Genomic DNA, 11,902 nt, shown 5'->3' with positions numbered 1-11,902 from the left:
GGGGAAAGGAGGAGGAGGAGGAGGAGGAGGAGGAGGAGGAGGAGGGAGAGGAGGAGAAGGGAGAGGGGAGAAGAGGAGGGGAGAGGAGGGGAGAGGAGGAGGGAGAGGAGGAGGGAGAGGGGAGAGGAGGAGGGAGAGGTGGAGAAGGGAGAGGAGGAGGGGAGAGGAGGAGGGAGAGGAGGAGGGAGAGGAGGAGGGAGAGGAGGAGGGAGAGGGGTGAGGAGGAGGGAGAGGGGAGAGGAGGAGGGAGAGGGAAGGAGATAGATATATAGATATATATAGATATAGATATAGATAGATAGATGTGTTATTATATTAGAAACCCCTATTAATATCCACTATATGTGCAACAGAGTGTCTTTGGTAAGTACTGCCCTATGTATTTTCTTCAGACAAGGCTAATGTAGTGTAACTGGCTGAAGCATTGAAATATATGTTAGTAAAAAGGAAATAGAATAATTCTTAGAGAATTGCTGTACACTTACATTGTGCAGCTTGTAATACAGCCCACAGGCATTACACACAGGATCTCCATTGGCATTTCTCCTCCACAATGTAGTGGTGGTGGTTTGACAGTTTGCACAGGATGTACCTGCCCTCCTAGCTGCAGACTGAAGAGGGGGGAAAAAACAATATATTTACTGATACATCATAAACATTCAGGGCTGATAAAAAAATAAATAAACATGAGGAGAAAGAAATAGAATACAGAAGGAGGTGAATATACTATTAGTGCAAAACACTACATGGGATGTATCTTTATGCCTCAATCATAATATATACACCTGGTCAGTGGTCAGGATATGTTACTTTTATCTACACACTATCGAATTGAATCAGAAAGCTTTCATTACATCTGTTTTTAACATATTAGAACTGTCAATAGAAATACAGCAACACTTGCACTTGTTGCTCTTTGTTGTCATTTCGTTGTGAGGTTGTAACTATCTATCCCCAAAGCATATTGTTGCAGAACATGTGTATAAAGAATCGGATTGTAGTACTTCACACAATTTTTAGGAGAAATAGGTATAGAATTTGGATCCATGCTGCAGTTTGTATTTGTAGGGTTTTATATGAAACCCGATTTATATTCACAACTTCAAGTTTATATATGTGTACATGTATTATTATATGTGTGTGTGTGTGTGTATATATATATATATATATATATACACACACACATATATATATATGTGTATGTGTGTGTGTTTGTGTGTGAGTATAAACATCTATATTTAAGTGTGTGTGTGTGTGTGTGTGTGTGTGTGTGTGTGTGTGTGTGTGTGTGTGTGTGTGTGTGTGTGTGTGTGTGTGTGTGTGTGTGTGTGTGTGTGTGTGTGTGTGTGTGTGTGTGTGTGTGTGTTCGTTTTGAATTCTACTTCAGTTTTTAAGCAGACAGGTTTGTAATCACCAGTAGAGGTGATGAAATCTATTCTGCTGAAATGTCCAAGCTGATTTTCAAGCTCTGCTCTTTTCTATTCCCCCCCTTCTATCCAGCTATCTTAATGGTTGAGTTTAGGGAAATTGTTTGGTGCTTGGGAGTTATCTGTAGGGTTCAGATTTCCGGCAGCTATTTCCTGGGAAGTCAGCTTCTTGTACAAGGAGAGAGCAGAGATGGGGATTTAGCTGCCAACAATCAAAGCAATGAGTATTTCCTTCTCTTACAAAGTGCTTCCTTCTCTGCTAACTAGGATATGAGACATTGGAATTCCAGTCGAGTTTGGTCACTAACATCAACAGTTCTTTAAGAAACGATGTTAGTTGGGTTGTTGGCTACACTGCTTTTTATTAACCCTTGTAGTATCTCTATTTAAAATACCCATGGTAACTAATACAAACAAATGAAACTTGTTTTACAGAAATCCTGCGATGTGGTTTAAAAATCATTAATTAGCAGCAATGCTATTCAGCTTCTCAAAAAGTGTGTCCACAATGATATAGAGAGAAGTGAGTTCTCTGTAACATACTTGTGTTTGAGACCCTAGGTAAGTCATTGTAACTGAAATCCATGCAGTCAACCAACATATGTATTAATACTGTATACAGTAATCTCTATGTAGATTACTTATACCTATAGAATTTAGAGGGTGTGTATGTGTCTGTGTGTTTACTCTTATGCAGTTGTTCCTATTATTGATTACTTTGCCACTGGTTACATGTTATACAGGGATGTTCTGATAAATAAATGACTTAAAATATAATAAGTCCCATAGAAACCAAATAAATACCTAAATGGGGAAAAAGTAAAACATTTACCAGAATGTAGATTTTTGTTGCCAATGTGGCTGGTGTATTTCAATACCTTTAATTTGCATTAATTGACAGGAGGCATCACAACTGCATTATTAACAGGTAGGGTCATTAAATGGATATAGAGGATGTTTAGGTGAGTATTGTAGGGCCCTATTATTATTATTATTATTTTATTATTATTATTATTATTCATCTCTATTAGATATCACTATGTAAAACAACACCAAAAAAGTGTGATCTATAACCCAGGCAGATGGTAATAATAGGATGGGTAATATGGGAGAGTGTCTAATCCTCCTTACTTGAGAACACTTCTTCTGTTGACTATAACAAGTCTTTTGGTGGAGATGCCAATTTCCTGCTGAAAGCTTCCCTTCCTGAGCTGGGGAAATTAAAGAAAGAAGAGAGTTGGTGTTTGCTTGGTGGGATTTCACTTACCAGTCTTCTTTTAGGTTTAATGAGAGGTCGGTTCTGCCCGTTCATTTTGTGATAGAGTCCACATGCATTACACAGATAGTGCCCGGTACCATCTCTCCTCCACAGGGGGGTTGAGGTTGCTCCACAGTTTACACACTCCCTGCCTTCTGAAAACAAGATTGCACATAGTTCACTTATGGACAACACATTTCAGATTCCCCTAACTCAGGGGTGCTCAACTCCAGTCCTCAAGAGCCCCCAAACAGGTCAGGTTTTGAGGATATCCCAGCTTCAGCACAGGTGGCTGAGCCACTGATTGAGCCACCTGTGCTGAAGCAGGAACTGATTGAGGCGCGTGTGCTGAAGCAGGGGCTGATTTAGCCACCTGTGCTGAAGCTGGAATATCCTCACAACCTGACCTGTTGGGTGGGTCTTGAGGACTATTTGAGAACCACTGCCCTAACCCCTATATTTGATGGTTTTATTTCTATATGAATGGCTAATTCAGCAAAACTGCTTTCTCTATCCACCATGCACAATAAATTTGCAATACACCACTATTGAAATCAATTAGAACAAACACATTAATTTATATGAACTAACTTTCTGCAGGAATGGGGTGCTGATGTGTGGTGGTTCAGGGCAGTTTGCATCCTACAGGAAAGTTTTGATCCACTTGTAAAATTTCCCAAAATAATGGAATAAAATAATGGAAACATGACATTTTACCCCCCACTGTAACACTGCAATGGACCCCTTCCTATGATGACAGAGAACACGCCTTAGTTTTGCCTGTCTCACACTCCTCGGCACAGTTTGCAGCTAAACATTGTTTTTGAAAAAAAAATGCAGATCAAAACCTTAAACTAAATGGTGCAGCATGATACAGAAAAAAGTCCCTATTAAAAAAATATATATATGTATAGGTTTTTAAATTTTTAATTTTTTTTTTTATTAACCTAGTTTTGGGGATTTTTTTTTGCACCCGTTTGCACTCCTTGCTGTAACAAACATTGCCTTCCTAATTGTTGGGAACCCGTAGGCTGGCAGAACGAGTGTAAAGAAATGGAGTCTGCATGTACTGTATACGGGAACTACTCTCTGCAACACTGTATCATGACAAAGGCATTTATAACGTGAAATCTGCAGGTCTACTCCTGCTCTGCCTATTCTGTGCATGTATTTAGAGAACTTTCCTGTGCAGGACACCTCAAGGAGTCTTTACCCAAATGTTTACTGTTTGTTTGGCTTCTCCCAAAACTGTGTTAATCTGCCTTAATGTGCTGGAGCCTGGAGACTTACACCCAATAATAATGAATCCAATGAATAATACCAGGGGGCGTTGCTATTCCCTCAGTGTTATTTCTTCAAGATAGTAGTGCACACGCTTAAAATTGTGTTGTTTTTTTGTGTTATTTATTTAGCAACTTCAGTGGCAGTTTTGTGTGATTTTTGGAGGATCTGAGTTACTTTGCCATGAATAGCAGCATGTTAGAGGAGGGGGCGGTTGGTGTGAAGATCACAACATGCAGGAGTGCTCAGCTCCAGTCCCCAGGCCTCCCCAGCAGGTCAGCTTTTCAGGATATCCCTGCTTCAGCACAGGTGGCTCAATCAGTCTGAACTTCAGGACAGGTGGCTCAATCAGTAACTGCTTCAGCACAGGTGGCTCAATCAGAGAGGCTCCGCCTCTGATTGAGCCACCTGTGCTGAAGCAGGGATATCCTGAAAACCTGACCTGCTGTGTGGGCTTGAGGACTGGAGTTGAGCCCCATTTAGATTCCCTTTCATATGGTGTGACTTTGTTTGATTATTGACTTATTGCATCACGTCTAATCTCTGTTTAGTAAAGCGCTGCGTACACTGCTTTTGCAGCAGGTGAATCTGACGCAGTCACTGCATTTTGTGATATAAGGCAAATCCCTTTATCTCTGTATGTCGCAGAGGGAGGGGGCGGGAGGAATAATTGCAGTTTCTTCCAGGCGAGGGTTAACTGGGGGTCAAAGTCTCCAAACTGCAAAACTGGGGCAAAAATAATGGGTCACATTTATCAAAGAAGAAACTCCTTTTCGTTTTCAATGAGAATGGGGGGGTTTTTTTTAGCAACAACTGTTCTCCTTTAAGGGGTCTGTCTACATACGAAGAACTGGCTCTGCGCTGAAGCATTGGCGTCTGCAATAAACGTACAAGAGTGTTTATGCTGATGTACGATTAGCTCTTTAATAAAGAAACATCGTCCAAATGACAAGGATTATTCAGAATGAATGTTACAGATTGCTGCACTACCGTTGTGCGGAAAGTCGACGGAAAATAACGCATAAAACCTTCATCTAAAGCAAGGGGCATATTTCTTAATACACGCCGTTTCTATACCTGCGCCAACAAGTTAAAGTGGCCTGCCCCAATCTCCTCCCCGTGCTCCATACTCCCCTAATATTCTGGCTGACTATCACAGACATACAAGGAAACGGCGCAGCGAACAATACATAGACGTTGCCTGTCGCAGAGCAATATGCAACAAAATAAGCGATATGTGGATGACACAGGCCCCATCGTGCCTTAACCTTTCTAAATAAAGTCGTGTGTATACTGTCAATGCATAATAAGAAAATATATTCACATAAATTACCTTAGATATAGTTAGTAAACCCTACGGAGTAATATAGTTTTTTTTAACAGGGTCAACAAAGGTAGCAAAAACTCAATTAAAATACTGTGCAAAATTATCAGAGGTGTAGCACTCCGTGGCTGCACCAAATACGGTAACATGGGTTTCCTCATTTCGGACACAACGAGAGCACAGGGGTTCACATATATATATATTGAATAAAGCCACAGGTTCAAGGTTTTACAATCAGGAGTTGACGATCAAAGCAGCAACTGCTCAATTTATTAGCGACATAACAAACCGGGCTGCATTCAGGAGGGCCGACCCTTTCACTGGGGCAGGGATCAGAAAATCCCTACAAAGTCACACAGCGCTGCACGCTCAGAGCTAAACAAGCAGGCGGGTATTACATAACAACCAAAAAATCAAGGAGCAATGCGTTGCAAGCCCCTGCAGCAGCAGCAAAAAGGTTCAAATTACTTTTTGGGGGTACTTAGAAAGTACTATATATATAGAGAGAGAGAGAGAGAGAGAGACGGTATGCAGTGCATCGCACACCTTAACCAGAGTTGCAATTGAAATAATATAATAAATATAATGTGTAGCGATGTGTTGTCATTATAAGTCTGTGCCCAGGACATCATTGAAGATGGGAGGTAACTCTCAATGTATTATTTCCTGGTAAAACATTTTTAGAAATAATTTTCTTTCTTTTTGTTTTTAAATTGAGGTGCAGCAATTAAATACAGGTGAACACACACACAACACACCAAACGTAATTAATGATGATTTATTTGCAGGATCTTATAATCATCATTAAATACATTTTACTTGAGTGTGCTGATTCATCTGGATATATATATATATGATTTGACTGAAAACCCTGCGTTTGATATTTGCCGTTGTAATGACGCACATTGTGTGTTTCAGGTTTTAAGTCTGCAAAGCTGCAAAACAAAAACAAAAAAGCCGCTTGGTCAAAAGGCAGGAAAAAAAATCTTCATTGTTTGCAATGTTTTTATTGATAAATGCAGTTTTATCACCATTTTGCCCCAGTTTCGCCGCTGGGAGATGTACATACCCCCCATAAAGTCTAGCATTTGCGGAACTAAGTGTAGATGAATCCATGTCCCCTTTGATTCGGTTATATGTAGTTATTTCCGAAGTGAGAGTGCAGCATTGCTGACTTTGCTTTCCTGTGGTACATGGCAGCATCGTTTGCATATGAACCAGGAACTCCCCGTGCATACTTTGTGTTTTTCATGTGCCAATAACAATATGTCGCTCACACACGGGACATTTTTCAATGTCTACTCAAGTCTTCAGCAGTTGCACGTCAATTAATTTAAAACGCAGATAAATCACTGGATTGCTTCGTAAACACCCCTTAAATAAATCTTTTAATAAAAGATTTTAACGAGTCAGCCTCCCTGTTTCCAGTATTTGCAGTAATCTATGTGATCATTTTTTGGGGGGAGGGCACAAGAAATAGGATTATATTTGTTGTAATTTCTGAGATTGAATACCTTTCATATGACATATGTTCTAAACAGCAACCCACTGTCTTGATTATTAATTAGCTTTTTTTCTGATCAGCCTGTATTAATGCACAAGATAAAACAATCAAGGTCGTTCACAAAGTTAAATTGTGGCACAAAGGCCAAAGATTATGGCAATACGCTTGAAAAATGATGCATTTGCCTAACATGATTCACTAACAATGTTTAGAGCATGTTATAAGCTCTGTATCCCTCTGTGACCCTGTGTATCCCTGTGTGACCCTCTGTGACCCTCTGTGACCCTCTGATTCTCTGTGGCCCTCTATTTTACTCTGTGACCTATGTGTCCCTCTATGACTCTGTGATTCTATCCCTCTATGTCCCTCTGTGACCCTCTGTGATTCTGTGTCCCTCTATGTCCCTCTGTGACTCTGCATCACTGTCCCTCTTTGACCCTCTGTGACTCTGTGTCACTCTGTGACTCTGTGTCACTCTGTCCCTCTTTGACCCTCTGTGACCTCTGTGTCCCTCTGTGTCCCTCTGTGACCTTCACACCTGTTGAAATTTTGCATTTAAAGTTGATTTGGACAGAAACGAAGGTAGAAGGGGAAAGGACTGAATGTAATATTGATACCTTTAATGACTGACTGATGTTTAAAGAGAGTGTTCGCTTTAAGGGCCACTCATGTAACAAGCCTGGAGAATGAACCTGAGTGGCCCGAAAGGCTTGCACTTTTTTAAACACTGGTTAGCCATTAAAGGTATCACTTGTACTTTACGTTTTGTTATCTCTGTATACTCTACGGCTAACCCTGCACTATCCTCTATTGATGAAGATTTGGAGGTATATGCCACCTGACCAGCAAATACTGGTCATTTATAAAAAAAGGCAATATATTGCCATTCTCCTGCGTTACTTTCATACTACGCCTGCATGGTATGATATGTGGGCAGTTTATTAACACTTTCACTGCCAGAAGGGCCTGTAACGCAGTGAGGTAAGGAAAGGTTTAGCATGCACAAGAGCGACTGTTGGATACAACAGCAATGTTCTTTGGCAAATTTGATTCTGCTTTGACTTTGTTTTGCCATCAAGATAATTAACCCCAATGTTAGCAAATACAGTATCAATTATCAAGTTAAACCCCCTAACTACTGTAAAAGAAGTCGTTTGTAGACTTAGCAGGAAATCTTTAGGGCTTTTTAAAACCCATACTGTATGGCATGTGTTTACTGGGCATATAGAATTTCCACCTATGCAGACAATACCCTACTTGTTTACATGATTTGAACTTAATTATCAACTCACCAGATTGTTTTGAAGAGGACACTTTTTTAAGGCTTAATTGATCAACAGTTGACAACTTAAGAGTCAGTGTTTATCTTACAGGTAACATTACAGCTGGATTCTCCTTTGTTAGTCAATGGAAACACATGCATTCATGCTCAGCAATGTGTAACAAAAATATTGGTCTATATCACCATAGCCATTGCTCTCATTCTTTGCAAAGAAAGGGTACTTTTAAAGGGCTTAAGCATTAATAAGGAAATAACTAAATCATGTAAACTGTGGGGAACAATACCTTAGAAAGCACAAGCAGGGAAGGGCTTAATATTAGGTGACAGTTATGCCTATAGGTTGCTGCATAAAAAAAAAAAAACATTTTTAACCCATGCTTATAAGTGATATTTTTTTTTTAAATACTAAGCTTGATGTCTTAGCAGCTACTGCCATAATTATCTCTAACCATTTGTAATGGCATGAAAAATCAATGGGACCAGGTTTTTTTTCAAGCTTTCACCTTTATTCTAAGTTCTTTCAAATCTAAAGCTGTCACACATTTTAATGTGGTCTGTAACTGTTTCATACGCCCATAATACAAATTATCTTTAACTGTGCATGCAATGTCTTGTATATAATGTATACCCTGCTCATTATGTAACTATTTGTAAACATGTATTATTTGTCTTAACTCTGTGCCCAGGACATACTTGAAAACGAGAGGTAACTCTCAATGTATTACTTCCTGGTAAAATATTTTATAAATAAATAAATTTATTAGCAGACACAGCTAGGTTCTGTAAGGCAGCTGCCAATTAGAAAGTTAATTTGCATCATTCCCTTTGTTGCAGAAACCATATTGCTGACACCTGTTTCTGTCCCTGACTTTGTATCATACTTCTATTTAATTCCCATAAAGAATTAGGGGGAAGAGGGGGGTGTAAAACTGAGGAATGTCATCGGGTTGTGAGGCTCTCAGCTTCGTTCTTCACAGGTACTAGAGCACCATATATTAACACCTGGACAGCATGTTCTTTGACATCTGCACACATTTGCAAGCACTTGGGTGCTGAGGCTGCTATGCAGGTAAAGGGCTGACAGTTTGCTTGGTGTTGTGATCTAGCAGGCCGTTTGAAAGCCAGGGCTGCTGCAAAAATCATCAACAGCTTTGGCTGTGCAGACTACACACTTCAAGGAGCCACCGGCGCCACAACCACAAAGTCTTAACTGTTTTTCCAATGAGCTGCACTGAGCTTGGGTTTGTCACTCTGTGAATGTCCCACTGCAACACATGACACCAACCCACATGTGAGCAGTGCGTGGCATCTCTTTCCAGGCAATAACAGCCTCGTTGTCTCTCGTCTACTATTTCTCTTTATTTATTGACATATCTGTAAACTCCTATATTCTTTTTTTTGTATTACGTTTTGTATCCCTTCTGTGTCCTTCTTTCCTTTTCGAAATCTGATTTCTACTCCCCCTGTGCTCTCCTTTTTTTCCCCCCAATGTCCTAATCTACTTCAAAAACGCTCTAACAATGAATTAAAATGATCTCGTGTGTGTGTGTGTGTGTGTGTGTGTGTGTGTGTGTGTGTGTGTGTGTGTGTGTGTGTGTGTGTGTGTGTGTGTGTGTGTGTGTGTGTGTGTGTGTGTGTGTGTGTGTGTGTATCACCCACTTGAATCGTTTTAATGTCTGTAGGCTTAGTTTCTGGTAAAGAAAATGAATTAAAATGATCTCGTGTGTGTGTGTGTGTGTGTGTGTGTGTGTGTGTGTGTGTGTGTGTGTGTGTGTGTGTGTGTGTGTGTGTGTGTGTGTGTATCACCCACTTGAATCGTTTTAATGTCTGTAGGCTTAGTTTCTGGTAAAGAAAAGCTGAATATTGCTGAACCGTCGGATCAAATTGGAAGTTACTCACATGTTTACCGGAGCTGGGGGTTTATAAGCCACAGTTCATGCGAGAAACAACTTCTTTCTGAGAGTGACCTATTTCCCCAGTCACCAGCCTGCCCTGCACAGAACAGGCAGCGCTTTGCCTCCAGCTCCCACAACTCGTCCCACCTGAAGTGTGGATTTAAGGCTCAGATTGGAAGTGATCGATGATAATGTATCAGATTAGATATCACGCATTGTATAGACATTTGATGCCAGTTACAAACTGTATGAGGCATTGTCACACCTACCCAGGACTGAATGACTAATAAGTGCTAGGGATAAAGTATTAGCTTATCTCAGAAGGCAATGGTTATTTAACAGGTTTGCCTTCTGCAAAACAGGGGCAGCAACTGGTGTACAAAGTTGCACATGCAATTTGAAATTAAAACAATCCTACTGCATTTGGTTGGATTTTACCTATGATAAAGCTGATGATGACACACACACACACACAGTTTTGTAGCCTGTGAAGAGCACCGATTTAAAGGTACTGGTTGGGCGGCAGGGGGGGGCTAATCAAGAGTTAATGATCAAAACCCATTAGCTGCAAATTGATGCCAGAATAGCACCAGATCTATTACAGAAAAAAAATGGAATTCTTTCTATAATAATTGTTTTGCAGACCCCCCCTCTGATCATGGGGGTGTCAGTCCTTTCCTTGCTTATAGTCATGTTCCCCCCTGTTCCCCCTGCTTATAGTCATGTTCTCCCCTGTTCCCCCCGCATATAGTCATGTCCCCCCTGCTTATAGTCATGTCCCCCCTGCTTATAGTCATGCTCCCCCCTGCTTATAGCCATGTCCCCCCCTGCTTATAGCCATGTCCCCCCTGCTTATAGCCATGTCCCCCCCTGCTTATAGCCATGTCCCCCTGCTTATAGCCATGTCCCCCCTGCTTATAGTCATGTTCCCCCCTGCTTATAGCCATGTCCCCCCCTGCTTATAGTCATGTTTTCCCCTGCTTATAGTCATGTCCCCCCTGCTTATAGTCATGTCCCCCCCTGCTTATAGCCATGTCCCCCCCTGCGTATAGTCATGTTTCCCCTGCTTATAGTCATGTTCCCTCTGCTTATAGTCATGTTACTGCTTTTAGTTTGGATGCATACAGTGCCTGCTCTTCTGTACATGACAAGCAGATCTCTTTATTCTGGTCAGCCTAACCGCATCCGGACCCTATTAAAGTTCCTGGCGCTAGATAAACAATGCAACTGTCGCGTGCAGTAGTCTGAAAATAATTGGATTAACTCAAACATATCAACTAAATAGAGACAGTCCCAGCTCAGACAGGCAAAGTAAATGTCACCCTGGAAAAACCCTGAAAACAGATCCCAGGCCAGACCCTGCCACTATTATGTTACTTTTACAAATATATCTCTATTGCAGGGGTGGGTAACTCCAGTCCTCAAGGGGCCATCAACAGGTCAGGTTTTCAGGGTATCCCTGCTTCAGCACAGGTGGTTCAATCAGTGGCTCAGTCGAAACCCTGCTCTATTTTGTCATTTTAAACAGAACATCTAAAAAGAGTTGATTACAATTAAAAATATGAAGGAGTATGTTTTCATTTTATAAATGTGTTTTAAATGCTGTTATTCGATTGAGATCCAACTATTTAATGATCTCGATTTTTTTTTAAAAAAATAATATGTATTATGTTGTAGACCAAATAATTTAATGTGGGCGATAGCTTTTTTGTGGTAACGGATTTTTAGCATATGTAACTTTATTTTCCCTTTAATAAACGTGTACTCAGTCACAGTATAAGGAGTCCCGAGGTTTCTCAATCCCATTAGCTAACAAGTCCCGTGATCCATGATTTCAGATCAGCAGGGGATACCATTCAGTTCGTTCGATTGGTCATTCCCAAATGTTTTTTGTAGGTTCAATATAGTGAGTGCACTGAAATGTATCGGAT

The 11,902-nt window shown here is 40.6% G+C and overlaps 1 protein-coding gene across 7 annotated transcripts in view; it reads right to left on the bottom strand.

Moving 5' to 3' along the window:
* The window catches only part of GATA3 (GATA binding protein 3), a 33,311-nt gene that overhangs the window by 3,249 nt on the left and 18,160 nt on the right, over window positions 1-11,902 (bottom strand). For 4 of the 7 annotated variants that reach the window (XM_075599430.1, XM_075599434.1, XM_075599429.1 and 1 more), the window contains 2 exons: window positions 2,695-2,840; window positions 486-611 (listed from right to left, as the gene is read on the bottom strand). In XM_075599430.1, the coding sequence (XP_075455545.1) occupies window positions 486-611; window positions 2,695-2,840 (272 nt within the window). Of the gene's footprint in view, window positions 1-485; window positions 612-2,558; window positions 2,639-2,694; window positions 2,841-11,902 lie in introns of all 7 variants that reach the window. The other 3 variants (XM_075599435.1, XM_075599432.1, XM_075599433.1) reach the window with 2 other exon arrangements.

Source organism: Ascaphus truei, chromosome 5 (assembly GCF_040206685.1).
Source record: "Ascaphus truei isolate aAscTru1 chromosome 5, aAscTru1.hap1, whole genome shotgun sequence".
In the NCBI taxonomy this organism is placed as follows: domain Eukaryota; kingdom Metazoa; phylum Chordata; class Amphibia; order Anura; family Ascaphidae; genus Ascaphus; species Ascaphus truei.
The sequence above is the reverse complement of the archived record's forward strand: the minus strand, read 5'-3'. Positions and strand labels throughout refer to the sequence as shown.